The sequence below is a fragment of the Periplaneta americana genome, chromosome 5 (genome assembly GCF_040183065.1).
Source record: "Periplaneta americana isolate PAMFEO1 chromosome 5, P.americana_PAMFEO1_priV1, whole genome shotgun sequence".
In the NCBI taxonomy this organism is placed as follows: Eukaryota; Metazoa; Arthropoda; class Insecta; order Blattodea; family Blattidae; genus Periplaneta; species Periplaneta americana.
The window spans coordinates 65191842-65213672 of NC_091121.1; the positions used below are offsets into that span (position 1 = coordinate 65191842).

General features: G+C 34.8%; 1 protein-coding gene across 15 annotated transcripts in view; it reads left to right on the forward strand.

Annotated features, from left to right (window-relative positions):
* The window catches only part of LOC138699780 (multiple PDZ domain protein-like), a 1065748-nt gene that overhangs the window by 984925 nt on the left and 58992 nt on the right, over nt 1-21831 (forward strand). For 12 of the 15 annotated variants that reach the window (XR_011332076.1, XM_069825918.1, XM_069825919.1 and 9 more), the window contains 3 exons: nt 10166-10222; nt 19243-19281; nt 19497-19598. Coding sequence is in view for 14 of the 15 variants with exons in the window: in XM_069825918.1 (XP_069682019.1) it covers nt 10166-10222; nt 19243-19281; nt 19497-19598 (198 nt within the window). In the remaining variant the exon portion in view is untranslated. The remainder of the gene's footprint in view (nt 1-10165; nt 10223-19242; nt 19282-19496; nt 19599-21831) is intronic. The other 3 variants (XM_069825912.1, XM_069825911.1, XM_069825915.1) reach the window with 3 other exon arrangements.

Here is a 21831-nt window from a genome sequence, read left to right on the forward strand (position 1 = left end):
TCGGGTCCTCCAGAACAACCCAATCACAATAGCCAACACTCAACTTCCACTCCAGCGGAATCTCACATATCTAGGAATGCATCTCACCTCCAAACTCTCCTGGACCGAAGTAGCTAAAGAAACCTGGAGGAAATATAACGCAGCCACCAGAGCAATAAGCTACCTAAGTGGCATCAATCGACCCGGTTGTATAACCGAAACACTCCTCCACCTATACAAAGCATTGGTTAGATCCCTATGCATACATCCCTCCATTTTCTTCACACAAGCCCCTCCAACGACCCAATCGAAATTTGAAGCCCGCGAAAGAAGAATTCTCCGCCAAATCTTCCACCTGCACAGACGCACCAGAAATAACACAGTTTACACTACGACAAAAACAAAGCCACTCTTTACACACCTAAACAACATAAACAGGAAATACACACATTCGGCAGTAAATCGCGTATATACACAACACATCTTCGCAAATCCCCCGAACACAAACAACAGAACAACACTGGAGAAACTCCACTACAACTACCACCAGCCCCAACCATCAAACTAAAACACACAAACAAAACCGCAAACACGTGTTGGAAATTTGAATACTGTCTGAGAGGACACACGACAGCAACAGAGAGGCAGATCAATAAAATAACACTACACCATGAAAGTCTCCATAACGATTCAGACGCTTCTGCCACCGGAAGGGGAAACTTAAAAAAAATGTATGTATGTATGTATGTACAGTGTTCTGCCCAAGAGCAGGTCTTTAACTGCAGACCCAGCATTTCCCATTCTTGCTTTCCTCTTAATCTCCCCATATAATACCTTAATGCTGTCTATCAACTGATATCTTTTACCCCGAACTCTTGTCCCGTTCACCATTCCTTAAGCATCGCCAATTAACAAATTAGGCCTACACCAAAATAATTAAAACAAAAAAAAATAAAAAAATAAATAAATAAAATAAAATAAAAAATAAATAAAAACCCAATCACCGCACTCACACACCTACTGGCACTTATGTCAGAAATAGTGTCATATACAGTATGTAAATATATATTTATTATTATTATTATTATTTATGTACAATGGCTGGAGAGGGCATTCTGCGCGTATAAGACCCTAAAACGGCCCCTGGCTCAAAGCCAGTAAAGTCAATAAACATCACATCACAACATCTCTGAGGAATATTCAAGGATTTAATTTTACTTCGAAAGTGTTTTTTTTTTCTTTTTAGTGGAAAATATGCTAGCGTAATATATATTAGAAACATAGAACACTTTATCATTCTTATTAAAACGCGATTCAGTTTAAAAATAGTGTCGCGGGACTCAAAATAGTCATTTCATTGGTAATGGCTTCACCAGTGATGTTGAACATCATATAGACATTTAAAGTGAGTAAAATTCTTCAATGCTTTGTACATCGTTCTGAAAGTTGCTTACTAATTAACTATTGTAGAAATCTACTCGAAGTCCACACCTGTGGAGTAACGGTCAGCGCTTCTGGCTGTGAAACTAGGTGGCCCAGGTTCGATTCCTGGTCGGGGCAAGTTACCTGGTTGAGGTTTTTTCCGGGGTTTTCCCTCAACCCAATATGGGCAAATGCTGGGTAACTTTCTGTGCTGGACCCCGGACTCATTTCACCGGCATTATCACCTTCATCTCATTCAGACGCTAAATAACCAAAGATGTTGATAAAGCGTCGTAAAGTAACCTACTAAAAAAAATCTAATCGAACATGTATTCTTGCTGGAAAGATTCTCACGAAAAAGTCCTTTATCCGGAGTACGCTATTGTATATCAGTGAACAAAATCACGTCGCTATCATGTGCTTAGGAGACATTTTGCTCTTTTCAGTGCATTTGCCTCTATCGCTATTGACATGGACGTGGCCTAAGGTGATTAGATCTTAAAAAAAAAAAGAAAGAAAATAACTCTATTGCGAGCTGGCATGTTTCCACATTTTACCGACGTGCGTTCATCACACGACATTTTTTCATGCCAGCCAGCAATTTATTGTGGCAATTAACGACAAGCCGTACATATCTTTTAACATACTTCAAGCTCAGGACAATAATTATGTACACCATGAGTGCCATATTTTTGTGACGACTACATTTTCTTCAAAAGTTGTGGTTTTTTCCTTAAGAAAACTGTAGAACTGCAAAACTATTTTTAAAATGACATTTTGCAATTAATATTTCCTTCACAGTTTTATCAGAACGATTATTTTCCTAATCAGTCTAAAAAGAATTAATTTACGAAAACACTCTTTCTTGTACCTGGGATTACTAATACAGTACAAAACTCATAGCTCTACAAACTGTACATAACACTTTACTATCATCACCATTTTCGGAGAAAAACAGGTATTCTTTTTTTATGTTTTTTTTTTTGTGAATTTACACTTGCTTTACGGCATGTTTGTATCCTTGATTTGTCTCACTTACAAAATCCGTTACAATCTTTGTATAAATAATTATAAAACACCGTATAGTACATATCAGGTGGACATGAACAACAAACCCCACTTGAATACACCACGTGTAGAAAGAGGATGTACCATGCGAAGAAGGAAGGAAAAAGGAGTTAAAAATCTAAAGCAGAGACCACAGGCACCTGGTGGAAATTACACGAAAACTATTGTTTATCGACGTCAACGAGATATCGAATATCGGAAATCGGAACTTTTAGTTCATACGGTGTCATCTGGTCGACGTAATTTTAGAACAAGTCACGAGATTTACGAAAACATAATACAGACATTTTTAAAAGAGAAAATTAGGAAAAGAGACGACTTTACACTTTTTTCTCGGGATACCAAACAACAGACTGAAGAAGGGGACAATCCCATAAAAATGAAACGTTTTGTCACCCTAAAATAGTATGTAATTATATCTACGTTATTTTAGGCATAATTTTCTGGACCAACACTGTTTACAAAATTAAAAGGGGACAAGTTTTGCAATAGTCTCACATTGTAACAATAAACTGAGTAGATAGCTCGAGATGAGTCCATGCTGATGCTTACTGTATGATTTTTGTGTCGCGAGTTTTGGGCATTAAGCCTACGAAACAGTCGTGTTCTTGTACGAAGGAAGCCAACATAAATTAATCTACTAATGGTAGATTATATCGGATTGCGCATTCCTAAATCACTCGCTTTGGTTTCGGATCCAAGTATAATGAACAATAAAATGCAACCAACCATATAATAAGGCTGTGAGAATAATTTTAACAACGGCCAACTACATAAAATCTTTGCTGTGCCTGCAAAGAGCTGAGCAGAGGGTTTAATTCTTATGGTGGAAGTTGTGTCCTCATAGAGGTTCCTTAGTTCGCCGCATTGGGTTGGAGTTTGGTAGCTGTGTTCCAGTGAGAATAATGGGAAGAAATCGGTTACGTGTTGCCAATCTGACAATTTTAAGCAGATATTATGAATACCCATTATTTACAGGATTTGTCAGGTTTATAACATTGATATTATTATTATTATTATTATTATTATTAAAATCGTCGTTTTGCATAGCCGTTTTAAATTTTTAGTAGGATACTAAGTAGGTATACAGTATTAGCCACATTTGTTCACTTGGTCAGTGATTAGATGTTGACAAACTGTTACGTTTGAATATTAAGACAGTCCGTTGATGTGAAAAGTTCGGAATAGCAGAGGGAATGTGTTGTCAGTGGTTTTCAGTTTAATGTTCAGCTATTATATTCATATCCATATGTCAAACCAAATGCCATGTGGTATGCGTATTGTGGTTAAACATTTCATTTAAACTGATAAACCATTACGCTCTTTCTGGGGAGTAATATGAAAAATACTAGAAATAATATTGTTTATATAATGGATACGTGTAATACCGATCGGACTGTGTAAGATGAGATTTAGTTCTGATTTTTGCCAACATTGGCTTGAGTTTAACATCGCTTCAATAGTGTCTCGAGAGTATACATTGAGTTGGAGGTATTTCTATGTTATTTGTTGTGGAGCTGAGTATGTGCTATTACGCCACATCCATTTTCAGATGCCACACGAAAATCATATTGTGTATGTTGTCCGTTGTTGTGTATGGTAATGTGAGTTTTATGTACGTTTATATAAGCAGTAACATGAGCTGCTGCTAGGAGGTCAAAAGGAGGATAGGAATGACAAAGGAGCATCTTCTGCGGACCTCTGGAAAAGAACTAAGGAAGAGAATAGTGAAGTGCTTTGTGTGGAGTGTAGAATTTTATTGTGCAGAAACATGGACATTACGACGAAGTGAAGAGAAGCGACTAGAATCATTTGAAATGTGCATATGGAGAAAAATGGAGCTGTGAAATGGACAGAGATTATAAGAAATGAACTATGTTGGAAAAAGTGGGTGAAGAAAGAATGATGCTGAAACTGATCAAGAAGAGAAGAAGGAGTTGGTTGGATCACTGGCTGAGAAGAAACTGTATAGTGAACGGGAGAAAAGTTCGTGGCAGAAGAAGATATCAGATGATAGACGATATTAAGATATATGGATCATATGCAGAGACTAAGGAAGGCAGAAAATAGAAATGATTGGAGAATGCTGGATTTACAGTGAAAGATTTGCTCTTTGACAGAAAACTGTGAATGAATGAAAATGATGAATTTACTTTCTTGGTCACTAATGTAGGAGGTAATGGCCACATCAATATTAGACTTACATTTTAATGGCCTTACTCATTATAACAAAAAATGACAAGCGCAGGTACCCCATTATGAATCACTAACGATATTACGTCACTACTTAACATAACCATTTCACACTACCTTAACAGCAGACAAATCACGTAACATAAAACATTAAAAAAGGCAATTTTCTTTATTAGCTTAGTCATTAATGTCCGCCACAAAAGAAATATTAAATATCAAACGATTCACAAACCACCATGTACACTCTACTTGCAAAATCTCCCTCTAGGATTCTTTGTCATCAGAATAGCAATAGTGGCAACATCTGAAAGATGAAAAGAGCGAATGAAGAAATGGAAAAGGAATGTTTGCCATAGACCAAATAATCGGAAACGGTAGCGCTTAAAAATTGATGCTAGAGCGCGGAATATGGCGTTGAAATCTGTTTCATTTTCCAGAATTTCATTCATTATATATATATATATATACAGGGTGGAAGTGAAATGACCTTGGAGATTAAAAGGGACGATAGGATACATTTAAATGAATGAAAATCTGTATTACATTTTGTGATTAAATTGCACGGCTAATTAGAAAATTAAGTTTGAAGTTTCAGCAGTCCGGCAAAATCGCCGCTAACACACTCTTCTCGTGACACAGATGTAAGAGGTCAACGAACTCGCTGTGTCTCGCTAGATGAGCTCGTTCTCTGGTGCTGTAATGCAACCAACTCGTATCGTGCAATGGCTTGAAATTAGAGATTTTTAAAATTAAATTTACACGAAAACCGTCCACACTATTGAAATACGCCAGAGAGATAAATTATTCTTTATTAGTTTTCCTATCGATATGGACAAAAATCACGATCCTGCTCGCAATAGTTACCGAATAAGAAGTTATTGTGATGTACCGAAGTACATTATGATATTTCCATGCAGAAATTCTGCCACAAAAGGGAAACTAAGAGGTGGAACTTAAACTGAGAAGATTCAATCCGGCATCGGAACTGGAATCCGGTGTCTTAGTGGATAATGCGTCAGCACGTAGAGCTAAAAACCCGGGTTCGAGTCTCGGTGCCGGAGAGAATTTTTCTCCGCTCCACCCATTCTTCTTCACGAATAAGAGGTTGTTAACATTTGAAAAAAGAAACTATGAACTTTCCACCAATATGATATTATAGTTTTTTGTTACATACAACATGAGCTATTCGCTCTGAAAATCTGCAAGGCTATTTCACTTCCACCATGTATATGTGAAAGGAATTTACTTGAGGCGGACGGGTGGGATTGTGGCTTTCACATGTTCACATCATGTATTGAAGTATACTATTTCATTTTCTAGGTTATCCTAGTGATTTTAAAAGTTTTACGAAGTGAGATTGGCTACGTGTGCTTATCATTTACTCTGTAACATTTTATACTGTTGTTAAACTCAGTCTCCTATTAGATTGAGTACCGGATCTTACCCTGGGGTAAAAGACGGTCGGAGAGGGTGCCGACCACACCATATCATTCTAATGCCGAGGTTAAGAAAGCATGGGGCTCTACCTCCATGCCCCCCAAGTGTCTTCATGGCATATGAAGGGGTTACCTTTACCTTTAATGTTGTTAAAACAGCTGCATTTTCATGAAATATAGAACACTAACTTTTTCCAAGCCATCTTGTTTGATAAACTAAGATTGACTTTACGTATTAGTATTAAATATAATTCTCAGATACTATATTATAATACTTTGTGTAAGATGTATCACTGTTAATTAATAAACAATAAGCAAATAGAAATTTCAATGCCTATTTAATCATCTGTTAATTGCATTACGATGTCTGTTCTCCTCCTTTGGATTCCAAGTTGAGAGCTTGTGTCCTGTTTGAATCAAGTAGCCCTTCTTGTCCTTCATAAACAAATAGGAAGTCTGAATCTTATATCCGGTATTTATATCAGTTAGGTCATATTACTAAACCACTGCATTTCAGTATTTCCTTTGAACTATAAATGTAAGGCTGCCAAATCTTATCTCACTTGGTTTCCTTTCCAAACAATTGATGTGACCTCTAAGCTGCAGTATTGACTTGCTAATTAAATAAATTGCAATTACTATCTACGAAATAATTATTGGACTTTCTCATATTCTAATTCTCTCTCAGGCATCTTGTTAAGAATCTTATACATGAATTGATTTCTGAGGTTTTTAACAGTTCCTTTCACGTCAGGAGTTCTTCTATCCAAACCAGTTTAATTTATTTACTTACAGTCTTGTTCCAAGAATGAGTGCCAAAATCTCTCCGAAGTTATCATATGATAAATGGTTATAAATGTGCCTGGAAACTAACTCGTTTGGCCACTTGAAGTGAAGATGATGTAGTTGTAGTCCTTGAGGCAGAATGTTGCACGCAGTGTCTTGTAACAGGCTTCCAAATACTTTTTTCTGTCAATCTGAAGATAGCGATGCTGAAGGGCTGGAAGATTGTTCTTGACTTCAGGCCTAACAGATTTCCAGTGTTGCCAACCAAGGAACAAGAAATCTCCCTATATCATATTAAAATTTCCCCTAAAATTCAGAGAACCCCCCTAATTTTTTTTTAATTGTACTTGGAAAAAACACAACATAAAAACTAGCAAATTTGATTATACATAAACAATTGAATAAAAAATATTCACGCATCATACACATTGACATGCAATAAAATAGAATACTCTTTGGATTTCTCATAATTTGTCGTCGCAGTATGATTTGGTTGGCTCCTGATGCATTGGGACAACATTGTGTTGCATTGTGCAAGTATTGTCAAAGTACTTAGAAAGTCCACAACACTTCCAGCTTGCTGAGTGCAGACTTTTACTCGAGCAAGCAGACAGTTTCAGACTAAAAATGTTATTCAAGCTCACGTGACTGGATTTCTTGCGTATAATATTTAGTATAAAGTGAAACCTAATTAAGAAAACATATATGTAGAATATAATAGAAATGAAAATCAGTTGTATCAAAAGCATAAATTTAGGTTGGGGAAATTGTTTAACTGCATTTTACTGCAGACACTATTGTTGTATAGCCCATGACGCAAGACAAAGAGAACACGTGTGCTGCAACGCGAAGACGGCGGGCGGGAGAGAGCGTCATCACAGTCTAGTACGAAAAATCGAAAGAGAATTTGGAGGAAAAATTTTAAAAGGTACGCAAAACGCGTCCTTGCAAGGGGTTGGGGGCTGTACAAAACTAAATATGTGAGCTCCATGCCTGTTGGCCACTAGTCTCACTCCGGGTTACGCTGCTCCACTGAAGGAACTCTAGAAAATTTTGAAGGGGAAGCCGAAATTGGACGTAACCTCCGAGGGGGACTGAGATTTGATCAAGTGATCACGGAACGGGAAGAGGAAGAGCTGGCTGGTGTTTGCCGTTAGGATGGCAAGACGCTGTCATCTGTTATTCGATGACAAAGAATGTGAAGGCCGTCGGAAGAAGCGCCGTGAAATCTAAATCTGCAATTTGAGAGGTCCCTGTCCTTTCAATTTGCGACTAATTGATAGTCTAGTACAGTCAGGAAGCTCAATACGTAGTAAATACGCATCCATAGATAGTTGCTAACCACTAGGATCGCTAATATCGCCTCATTACAGATAATGCGAAATAGTACCGGCACAATCTATTGTTCCTAGCACCCTCACAACTCAAGCTTCGTGACTTTATGTACTAGACTGTGGCGTCATAATAATATATAAGTTGCGGATTTATGCCTATATGCCTATTTTAATCCTTAACCTGAAGGCGGAAGATTTTAGGTTACATATCCACTTTAAGACATTGTGAGTATTATATGCGAATTCTATAGTGCCTATAATTGCCTTTTTCACTAGTAAATGCCTATTTGCTTATAAATGCCTCAAAGTTGCCTAAATATCCGTATTATATATTATACTTGAATTTACTGACCATTCTATCGATATTTTTTGAATCTGTAATTTGTTTCTTTCTTATCTAGCAGAGGGAAGTGATATAGAACTAGCGATAATTCTGTGCGTTACGTTTTACTGCCACCAGAGCTTGGAGAAATCGAATAATTTAAGATCAACCAATAAGAAAAATGTATTTCAAACGTCGCATGAATCATTGTGGTAGTTGACTAGGGTAGTTGTTTTAAACTGTGTATCCGTTTTGTGAGTTTGTGAATTGAGTATGGAGTTGAGTTTTCTGCTGTAATACGTGAAGTATACCGTAGAGATATGCCAAAGCAAAAGTCATCAGAAGCACTGATTGGAAAATACATTGACATTACTGCGTTCCCACTGGTTTGGTCCCCAGCCGAGATTGGATCCCTGAAGTATTGCCCCATCACTTCATGTGATGTGGAAGGGAGCTTCTCCCAATTTAAAAACATTCTTACAGATAATAGACATCAGTTCTCATTACAACATTTGGACCAATATTTAATTATTCACTGCCATAATGACATTCTTATAGAAAAATAGTATATAATGCTACGCTATGGTCGTGTTAGCCATTAAGAATTAGAAATTTGTTAGTGCCTTTTTAAATGCTTATTTTAGAGTTTTGAATACCTATTTTTCCTGCCTATTTCAACTGTTTAGTGCCTAAAAATCCGCAGCTTGATAATATAATACAAAGAGAACAAGTGAGGGAACATGCTTGCAAGATGCGATACCGGCCGAAGAGAGGATTCATGGTCATGATATTCATTGTTTAATTACACAACACAGTAGTTTCACTGTAATTAATTTAAAAGTAAATCCTAACAAGAAAAGAAATAATTTCTATTTCAAAATTACCCTTTAATAATTCCAAATAGTAAATATAATTTCATCTTCCAAAATTTAGTATTCATGAAATTGCTATTAACAGACAAACATCTCCAATCCGATTAGATAATGCAGTAATTATACCTGCATTATAAGATTTAACATTTTGATAATAAATAACTAAACAATAAGAAACCAAACCTAAACCATCCCAACCGTAGTTTAGAAAAACACCCCAAAAACCTCTCTAAAATTTATTTTTCTCCCGAAAATCCTCCTAACATTTTATCCCCCCAAGCCTCCCCCTGGAAAAGGCTTTTTCCCCAACCACACTGCAGATTTCCAACAAGCAACAAAGAATAAACATTTATTTAAATAATGATTTAAACTTTAAACATTTGTAATTATTTATTTAATAAGGTAGCAGGATTTCTTTTCCTAAAAAAATAATTAATAATCCAATGCTATTATTTCCCATTGTTGAGTTGTGAAATGTAAAATTGTTTTCTGAAGGTTTTGGTCGCTTACAAGCGTAATTAAGATTAAGATGAAAGATTAAGATAGATCCTTGCATGTAAAATTAGGACAAGTCCTATTTTAAGGCTCTTGGTTAGCTGAATAATATTTACTAAAAATATTATAATACGTATAGTAAACTTCACTGAACAAATGATATTAATGAAGGTTCTTTGTTAGCTAAAACAATAATTAAATATTATTATTTCCCACATTGAGCTTATTTTCTAAATGGGAACGATTGCTATTTTCCAGACGCCTGAGCAGCGGTACAGCAACTTCAAAGGGCTTCGCACCATCACCATCAAGAAGGTAAGGAGCATGTGCATGCTAACACCGCTTGCTCACACAGGATATTGTTTTGTTGAGACGGAAGTGTGCAAGATAAGAGTCTGATAGCAACCCGACACAGTTCCATGGCCAGTTGTTAACTAGTGCCCACATGCAAGCGTTCTCGTGCTAGAGGTGCAAGTGTAGTGAGTTTGTCTTGTTCTGTTCTACAAGATAAATAACTGCAGTGTAAAATCATAACATCGATTCCCTCATATTCAGAGTTCGTAAAAAGTGGAACATTTAACTTATGTATTAGCTGAAAACATTTTGTAACAATCATAGCATTTGCAATATAATAATATTATTATCGACAGCAGTAACATAGTCAATCAAAATTGTTGATAGAAGTGATGTGATTTTAGACTTGGTGCTATTAAGAACCGTTTTTACACAAGAAACAAAGGAAAAGTTTTTTTATATTATTCAGTTCCAGATGTTATGTTGAGATTTTATTAGTGAAAATGGGAACATCGGTGATTGTTAAATATTTTGGGAGGTATGTCTATCGTATAAGGCTAATGGTAACATTTTCTTAAAAATTTAACAGAATTTTATCTTTGTCACATCATTGTGTCTTGGGATTAGTGCAATAATAATAATAATAATAATAATAATAATAATAATAATAATAATAATAAAGCCTCAACTATTAGACATATTTTGATAAGAGTAACGCAGGTGTATTTTGAATGCAATCCAGTCAAAGTAAATATATAGTGTTTCTTTTTTTTTTAACTTTTCCAGCTGCTTATCTCGAAAACAATGCGTTTACAAGGATACAACGTTGAATAAACATTTTATTTTCGATTGAAGAGGAAAATAATGATATGGTATTTATTTTATTGCAGATTATCAAGTTAATTTTAAGGTCAACTTGGTTTTTTTAATGGGAATCCAAACTTTTTCATGAGATTCTAATATTACGCATAAAAACAAACAACTTTTGTCTGAGACATCTTTTTTATCAAGCCTTTATTTTTATAAAATACTTAACAAAATTGAAAAAAAAAGAATAGTGCACGGTAATATTATTTTGAAAGATTGTATCTTTTCTTTGTCTTTCACATAAACATTCGTTCTAACGATTAATAGTTCCATGACCGTTGTACAATCAAGTTATAAATTAGTACTTATTGAAATAGGTTGATGAGGGATGTATGTGAAAGATAAGCAAAAGGTATCTGACTTCTGTGTTTATGTTTACAGTACGCTATCTTTATGTTAAAGATATATAAAATCGATTTAACTTCTGTGTTTAAAATATGTTTATGGTAAACAAAATTAGTCTAAGATACAAACTTTCGAAGTATTACCTTGTACTCAAGTTTTTCAATTTTGTTAAATATTTTATAAAAGTAAGGGTTTGATAAAATATGTTTCAGACATGTTTCTACGAATTTTGAATATGACATAATCGATGTTATGATAGAATTCTCATCTTAAAAAAAAAACTAAGTTTACCTTAAAATCATCTGGGTAACCTCCTCTAAATCAAAACTAACTAATGCCATTTTTGTTTAATTTTAAACAAAGAAAAGTTTATTCAAAACATTATTTTTGTTTCCGAGATAAACAGCAGGAAAGATTTTTTTAAATCCCCTATAGCCTATATGAGGCTATCATAACACACATAACTGTTGTAAATAACATGATAACACATAATTATGTTGTTGCTCAGTCTTCAGAAGCACTGATGCAGTTGTTACTAGCTACTACGAGCTACAAAAATTTGTAAAAAAAAAAAAAAAAAAAAAAAGAAGAAAGAAAGAAAGAAACGCTTGCATAAAAAGTAAGTAGATGTAATAAAATTTCGATCTATAACATATAAACACAATAAAATATAATTAGTAGTTGTTTATATTAACATGTTGACACTAGAAAGTATAAAAATTGATGTGGATGTTTTTCACGTACCAATAAAATATCTCTATGAAGGAAAAAGAGATTATAACCCTTCTGGATACAGTCTGTATTGTTATGAAATTCTGACTAGAGATTAAAAATGCGAAGTAGTTGTTTTATACTTTCAGCTATGAAAACTCATGAAAAATAAGATACAATAATAATTCATTCTAAACAAATCAATAAGAGAGTAAACAAACAAAAGTACGTCATGTCCTTAGTTTCATAATGAATCACTTCATACCTGCAGTAATTTTCTCAAATTCATCAAAGTTATTGTGACTTCGTTCCTTGAATGTGGAATGTTTTTTTTTTCTCTTATTTGTGGTTGAAATGTGGAATGATGGTACAAAGAAATAAGTATTTGTCAGTTAACATTAAAATAAATTTTAAAAATTATTTTAAATGCATAAAACCACATAGGCCTAGTAACCTATTAACAAAACTAAAATATCGTCTAAGCAGATAAGCTTCACGTCAACTGAAGTTACAGTGCTGGTCTTTATTTTTCAATTTACTTATGTGTTTTTCCTTTCTCATGAAGTGTATGTACAGAACTTCACTTACATACAATTTACCCCTAAGATCCTCATACAATAATAGAACAAAAACAAAGGGACTCGCGTAGCATCAAACTATTGGGTTGTCGACGATCACACTTATCAAGCTAGAGTTATTTTCTTTATTACAGAAAAATACACATTCTTGAAAATTGTAATTTGTGCATCATATCGATTATCCTAGATACAGCTACTCTGCACGAACACACGCTAATATCACAGTCTAGTACATACAGTCACGAAGTTTAATACTAGGGAATATGCATCCATAGATAGTTGCTAACCACTAGGATCGCTACTATCGCCTCATCACAGATAATGCGAAATAGTACCGGCATAGTCTATTGTTCCTAGTACCCTCAACAACTCGAGCTTCGTGACTGTGTATACTAGACTGTGCTAATACCACAGTCTAGTATATACAGTCGCGAAGCTCAATACGTAATAAATATGCAAACATTAGATAGTTGCTCACCACTAGGATCGCTAATATCGCCTCATTACAGGCAATGCAAAATAGTACCGTCACAGTCTATTGTTTCTAGCACCCTCAAAACTCAAGCTTCGTGACTGTATATAATAGAATGTGCTAATACCATAAATACATCAATTGAAACATTATTATACCTATACAATCAGTTCTACTAATCAGTCAGAGATTACATAAGAAACTTGTCGGTAATGCTGAGTTTTTTGATTGTGCATGGTGTCATAGATTTAGGAACATTCAGCATTTTAGAACTACTTTCCGACTTCATCATCAGGGAAACAAAGGAAGCAGAACTTATTTATTTTGTTGGATTTCTTACTAACAGCTGTTCTCCAGAGCTGAACCAGACTGAATGTTTCTAGAACTGTGACATGACGTAAAACCCCAACAATTTCTCACCACATTGAACACCGTGAAAATCTGAAGTCATGCTAAACTTAGCAGTACCTTTAGCCAATAGCATTTGGGAAATTAAATGCTAAATTATCTGCTTAAATTTCTGGAAAATTGTACATAATTTATCTCTGCAAATTTTACAAGTTTTAAGTTTTATTCGTTGTTACCAAGTTATAAATTACAACAAGAATAGAAAAATAACTTTTAGATTACTTCAATAAACGAATTCTCAAAGCTGGCAATGGCTGCTGTGCTATATTCATTTTCTTCCTTTGTATATCATCTTATTTTATCTAAGCATTTGCAACTTTTATTGTCCATTAAGAGTTGAATTTTGTTAATATAGTATTGTTTTATGACTTCGTACAAAATCTCTATGCTGCACAAAACACCACATTATGTAAAAACACGCCATTCTTAAGTCCTTAGCTTTAAATTTCTCCTGCAGTCAGTGCATCTTTTGTAGCCCTACATCCATTCTAATAGTAATTTATCCTCGCACTTTTAAATGTTTAGCCGTCACTGAACTATTCTTTCCACGGAGCTTCTATATAACTAAAAGTCACATGTCAATCACCAACTTCCTTCCATTTTTACAGTGATACATGTTTACATTTTGCACTTAGGTAAATATTTACACGTTTAATATTATTATATTTAAAGTGGATATTTCATGTGAAATAAATACATTTACACGATTTCATACTGTCGGCACTAAATCCTATATGATGGTATTAGTTGAGCATGGCTGACATAACTTGCTAATCTGCAGCTGCCAGAATTATTCATTTTCCAATCTCCATCCCCAGGATGAACATAGCCTTCGCAGTTCCTTTTTATCTAATTCCATATTGGGCGTGCCCGCTTTGTTCTTTCATCCATTCCATAACAATATTCCTCATATTCTGTCGTATTTTCATGCCCAAATGATCGAAAGTGTATTTCTACAGTATGTTCCTCATATTATGATGCCCAGATCTTCCCTCATATTCATATACCCAATTCTTAGAGAAAATACAGCGTGTCCTTAAATGATTATCAGGATTTCAGAGTTGTTTAATTTCTCTTGATTGCAATATATAAAAGCACACCTTATATGGGAATAAAGAGCGACTCTGTGAGTCTTCATACCATACCATATAAGTGTTCAATGTGAACACTATTTGTCATATAGCAGATATCCAGCCAATAGTCAGCATGTCTGGAGTGATAAGACTCAATAGCAGCAACAGTTCTTCTTCAAAACTCTGTGAGATCGGCAGGTACACATTGTCCTTCACATAACCACCACAGAAAGAAATCACATGGAATGAGGCTGGAGGACCATGGACTACTTACGCAAGGTTCTCTGACATTCTCGAATCTTTCGTTGTGCACACGTGGACGACCTGAACTCTTCATTTTACAGAGATATCCAGTCGTTTCAAATTGTCTATACCATCGACGAATGTCATCGTTGGATAGAGGATCATTTCTGAATTTTTGTCAAGCAGCTCGCTGTACAGAAATTACAGAACCGCACTTCGCAAATTGCAACACAGAAAATTACTTATCCATTTTGTAAATGTTACGCTGTGACACAATAAAGATGAGAAACAAATGCTGCAAGCACGCGAAACGAAACTTCCACAGCTCTTCTTCCATTACATGTAGGAAACACACATATACTTTCGCTTGTAAAGCCATACCAACCACCTGAAACCCCAGTAATCATTTAGGGACACGGTGTATATCTTCTCCAACAGTCAATTTCAAGATAACTGTACTTTCATATGGGCCTTCCTCCTCGTGGTCTCCGGTAGTCTAGTGATTGCCATGCTTGTCTATAGCATGACTTCTAGCTAGCAGGCCCGTGTCATAAATTTGCGGCACACGAACAATCCTACCCATGAGAGGACTCTGGCACAATTTACTAGTCATTCATTGTCTTTGTCAAAGTTTAATTCAGTGTAAGCACACTGAATCCCTACGGGAGGCTGAAGTGCGCGTGGTTTTTCTCACCTTTCTGCAATTCACTCATCTTTTCCGACATATTAGTTCGATAAGTAGGCCTACTTACTTCTCCCGTCTTCTTCAAGTTCCCTGAATTATACGATTTTTCTGAGTTCCATTTTTATAATTTCCTCTGGAGCATTCTGTTTTCCTTTTTTTTCATTCCCATTCTAACAGATTCTTCAGTCATCTTTGGCCACCTGCTCTCTTTATGTGACCAAATCAAACTACGTGTAAGTTGTTTTAATTCAATATTGTTAATCTGATCCTGTATGATATCCATAGTAGGCCTACCTTTCGTATTGTCGACATTTCTAAGTCTGTTAAGGAGTTAGGTACAGCTTACAGCAGTAAATTTTTTGGAAATATTCATTTTTTTCCTCCATTATTGTATCTTGTACAATAATGAAAATTGGTATGTGTAAAACACTGTCCTTCTACTGTATGAAAAAATATTTTTACGATTTAAAATATATATATATATATATATATACATTTTTTTTTTTTTTCAAAATTCAAAATATGCAGTTCACTGTGCAGTGATGAAGCGTTTTCCTCATAATACATAAACTTGTTAACTTTTCATGTTCTCTTTCTTTTGTTTTATTGCTGAAACTCATATTTACAATATCATGCTCTTTCAACTACTTTCCTTAATAAATAATATTTTTTAAATTTTATGTTAGAAGAAAATACCGATATTAGACCATTTTGTAAAATGAATTTATTTTTTATCAGACAATCTATCAAAGATAGCGAAGTGATTTTGCATCATATTGTAGATATGACATGAATTAATACACACAAGAAATTTTTCATCACAGAATGTTGAATAGTTTTTGAGTTATGTGGGAAATGCTTCATCATTGCACAGTGAACTGAATTTTAAAAAATGTAAATAATTTTTTAAATCGTAAAAATGTTTTTTTATATAGCAGAAGGACAGTGTTTTAAACATACTAATTTTCATTATTGTACAATATATAGTAATGAAGGAAAAAATGTTGAATATTTCCAAAATTTTACTGTTGTAAGCTATACCTAACCCCTTAAGTTTGTGACCCTCCCACTTCCTCATATATCTCCAGTGAGGGTGACCAGACGTCTCCTGTTTATGGGGATAGCTCCTTATTTTCCATTATTTTTCCTGGAGAATAAACGTTCTCTTTTTGTCTCTAGAAATAATTTTGTCCCCTGAAGTTAACTTTTGTTGCATTGGCTTTTTTTTTAAGAACATGGGGTTGGTAAATTAATTCCCCAAATTCATTAATTTTCTGCAACGCATTCAGTGACTTTTGAGCAGGTGCATTGTCTTGCAAGAACAGCACAGATTTGTAAATTTTACCGAGACATTTCTCGGCATTTTTTTTTTTTTCGAAATTGAGTTAATAATGAATAATATGCTCTCGTCACAGTTTTACTTTGTTCTTAGTCTGTTCGAATTTCTATGGGTGGAAAGAACCGGATTGTTTCCATTCTTTTGATTGTTCCTTTATTTCTAAATAGTAACGGTGGATCCATGTTTCGTCAATAGTTACGATACGATACTAAAAATTTAGGAGAACCTTATCAAAACGGTGACGAAGCAACTTGGGAATTATCTCTCTGAGTCATTTCTGATCAGCAATCAGACATTTAGAATTCGTTCTGGTTTCATGTTAATTGGTTTTATATTAATTCTTGTAGAAATAAAGTTAACAGCTCCTAGAATTGAGGAAACACCAGCCAGATGTAATGAAAAGATTGCTAGATCAACTAGATCCATTTAGCAGATTTTCTCATATCAAAATCATGATGTACGATGTGAAAGACACGTTCATAGGAATTTTTTAAGAGTTTCTGATATACGTTTGAACTCAGTTCATCGTCTCCAAAATCTTGTCATGCACGGCATTGATATTTTCTGGAGTGGTCACAGAAACAGGTCTTCCAACATGGTGTTCATCTCTTACCAGCGTTTCCTTCTCTCGTAAGTTCCGTAACCCAGTTTCTTAAGTCGACATACGAAGAACAATGATCCCTCAATGTATATCCACCATATTCGCATAAATTTCGTTTAAAATAGCAACTTTATCACCAACCGACACAGCTTTATTAAATTTGACATTTTTATGCGACAGCTACTTTTGAAATTCACAATATAAAATTGGCTAAACTTTTTACCACCAAACATAAAGTAAATATATAGTCAAGTCTTTTCCGTTGTAACTGCCAGTGTTCGAGTTGAAAGGGGAGAAACCGGGGAATTCCCTCACTTATGAATTTGTCTTCCCAACTTCTGCATTCCTATGTTCATTCCCAACCGGGGAAAAAATATTTCTCTCTCTCTGAATATATGTTTTAATATTATTAGTACCACACCAGCCTGAATAGCAATATTCTTTTCTGAAATTGTATTTCTGAAAACTTACTTTTATTTTCTCTGCGACAGTCAAAACATTTTCTCCTCTGGAATGAATTTGCTATAGTGAGTTTTTTTCTGAAAGTTGTTAGTGGATATCGCCTGGATTCCAACATAAAAAAGTTATCCTTTAATATAAAAGTAATATATTAAAACATTTTAGACTGTGTCTTCTTTTTAGAATTATTCTATAAATAATGTACGTTTGCTTTAAAAAATGTTGCTATTGTTATTTTTCATAATACTATTTTTTTCATTGATTTGTAAATTATCTAGTACCTTTAAGTTATTAGGTACGATAGAAAGAGTTATCATGATACCAGAAATTCAAAATAACCGTTTCAGATGCCACAGTAATCAAAATGGATTTTAACAACAATAATACGTAACTTTATAACAATAAACTTTAAAACCAAATATCGTCGGTTCATAAGCAAAACACATTAAGTCGAAAAGATTACTTCTGAGAAAAACACTTTTTATTCTGACAAAATTGAATTCTCAAAATATTATTATTTTTAATCAGTTGTTTCTCTTTATGTGCAGGGTAAAGGTTGGTAATATTGTGATAGTTCTTTTTGAGAATTTATTACAATTTTACTGAGCGAGAGAAAGATCGGATTTTTGCGTCAACGTATTAAGGGAATGTTCGTGGACAAGTTTCTGCACAAAACCCGTCCTTCTCTCGCTCAGTAAAATTGTAATAAATTTTCAAAAAGAACTATCACAATATTACTCGTATCACAGTATTACCAACCTTTACCGTATTTAATTTTCCAATTCTAAGTTTATATAGATACTTATGTAAATTGTATACGCCTTTTTCTCAGAAGTAATATTTTTTACTTAATGTGTTTTGCTTGTAAACCGACTATATGTAATAATTGATATAAGTAGTTTACTTAAAAAAATTAGTACATCACGAGAATATTTCACCCTCCCCTACATTTGTATCAATTTGAACACTGGTAACCAACCGCTTTCGACTTTTTTAATAATGGAGGTCCAACGCTAACTATAGGCCTATCAATACCCCTTACCGGTAATGTATTTTATTTTTGATTTCTTTAATTACATTTAACAAATTAAATATTTTCGTAGTGCTTTTCGTTTGGAAAATGTGTTGGAACAGAATTTACGAAATTAGAGAAGGGAAAGAAGAGGGCGGCATCGTCACACGACATAATTCCGTGCATGGCAGATCCTTTCAGTTAAACCGTAGTGTAGATATACCAATTGTTGTTTCTGTCTCCCGCAGCCGTATTGCCTGGAGGCTGGCCCGAGCCCTACCCAACAGGTAGGCCACATCCACACAGGCATGCCAGCCCTTTCGTCATTCTGTGCATGAATTACATTACAAACACGAGGGAATCGCATGCAGCTTGTTCAGAGATCAAGATGGAGTCAGGAAACAGACTGTACATACACGGAGTGCTTGTCTGTGCATGCTGCTTTTCTTGCAGGACGTCGGCGTGCCGTGTGACAACATTGTGTGTTTCTCGTTGGTTTCAGGGAGCTCAGGGTCTGGGTATCATGATAATTGAAGGCAAACATGCCGAGGTCGGACAAGGTATCTTTATCTCGGACATCCAGGAGGGCAGTGCTGCGGAACAGGTATCAATCTAGTGCATGGCTTCACTGCATGGCTTTGCTTCTAGCTTCTTGTCACAGAGCAGACAAGTTCAGACAGTCAGATTTGAAACGAGAAACACCTAAGTCATAAATATATTGTAATTCAGAAGTCAGAAAGTCTGAGACTTAGCAGAAACGTGGTAATTTGTTGTTATTTTTTTTAATTTCATTATTTCTGTCTCTATATTAACACTTCACAAAAATGATTTGTAATATAAAAAAGTTGTCAATGTCCTGTGAAAATTTGTTATTTAGAGTTTCCTTCAATTATTGTAGAATTTCATTTTTATATTGTATACCATTCTGCAGACAATTAATAAACCATGAAAAACTGTAACTAAAAAAATCAGATAGACAATGGCGTAGGCAATGGGGAGGCACATGCGGCTCCCCACCTCCAAAAAATATTTGAATATTTAATAAAATCATTATGTAACTTGATAATTATTTGCAGGTAAATGAGGAAGATTTTGATATCCTTTTTGGCAAACTAAAAGGAAAAGAATTGTGTCTTCGAATTTTGTATCCTAGTAGCACTGCAACTGAAACAATCTCATAACGTCATCAGGCCACACCAAGAAAAATACAATACGTCTGAAGAGTTCTACCTGAGAAACATGTTCATTCAATATTCAGATGATAATATACAGGCCCTAAATGAACGCATCTGTTCTCATAGACAGGTGCTGCATAGTTTGGAAAATGTCTTGCCAAAGAAGTCACTGGAAAATACGTCTTTCAGTGATACCACCTCTGCTCTCCAAATGTACAAAAATTATCTCCAGAATGGAAATTTTCACATTTTGGAGGCTAAGTGAGAGATGTGGAAATCACACTTGAGGGAATTTCTTCCAATCCCCAAGTTCGCTCCTGACGTTCTACATGTTATTTACAAAGAAGACTTTGACTTTCCCAACATGATGAATCCCAAAATTCTGTCTATACTTCCTGTAACCAGAGCTTCGACTAAGAAAAGTTTTTCTACTGGAAAAGGCTGAAGACATACCTCCGAAATAAAACTAGAGAAGAAAGGTTAACTGCATTGACACTGGTGATAGTGCATAGAAACATAAGTGATGACAAGCAAAAAAGTTATATTTCACTTTTCTGAAATTACAAGGAGAATCATACTTAAAAAAGTAGGGACAGCTGGGGTAATCGTAAATATTTTTATGACGCTCCGTATGTTATTCAACAGTTACATTGAAATTTGGTGGGGAAAGCTAGTGTACCTGCTACGCAGTGCTGTCTACTACTGCCGATTGTTTCATTTCGATGGTATTTGGGTAAAGGGGGATAAGTAAAAAAATATTTTTGAGATAAATGAGAATTAAACTTCGGACTCTTATTGCAAATAATTTTCTACACAAATAAAACTCATGAAATGCTGGTATTAATTTGTTTTTTGCACATCCACTTGTAGAATTTATCTTGTATATTCACCTGGGGAACAAAACTTTATTTGCACAAAAAATGACAGCCCCATTTATCCGAATACCATCATCGAATTTTCAAATATCAACCAAATTATAAACCATGCTTATAATGCCCTTGTCCCTACTGCGTGCAGTCATATTTCTGTTATTTTTGTCAAATTTCTCCATGAATATTCATGACTGAAGCAGATTATTATACAGTAGATGAAAAGATGACTGTATATAAAATTCAATACTGTTCTAATTTTCATGGGCATAAAAATGCCGAGTAATGTTAATAAGTATCAGTCGTACCATGTATGTATACTATATATGAATTTAATAAAGTGACAGAATCAACTGCATTGAAATATTGCATTGGCACCGGTAATTAAAAATTGTTCACATTATACAAGATGCCCCCCTCCCCTCGAGGAAATTTTCTGCCTACGCCACTGAGTTAAATTTTAGTCTCATCAGAGGAATAACAAATTATTATTCACAGTTGATTTCCATATCAAGCACCTTTACAAAATTACTGCAGTTCTGTAAAGAGAAGTGGCTTCAAAAAGTGCAATGAATATAGAAAAATATAGTTGTCTAGCTAAGTCAGTGTTTCTTCCTTTGTAGAATGTAATCCAGCCCTGTTGTCAATGTCTTGTAACAAATATACTCTTACATTGTGTTTAACAAGATCCCCGGAAATAACTAATCCCATAACGTACAACGGATGTCAGCTTTATCAGTGTTTGTGTTAATGAAAAATAGTGGCCAGAGTCTAATGTTCATATATGGGTGTT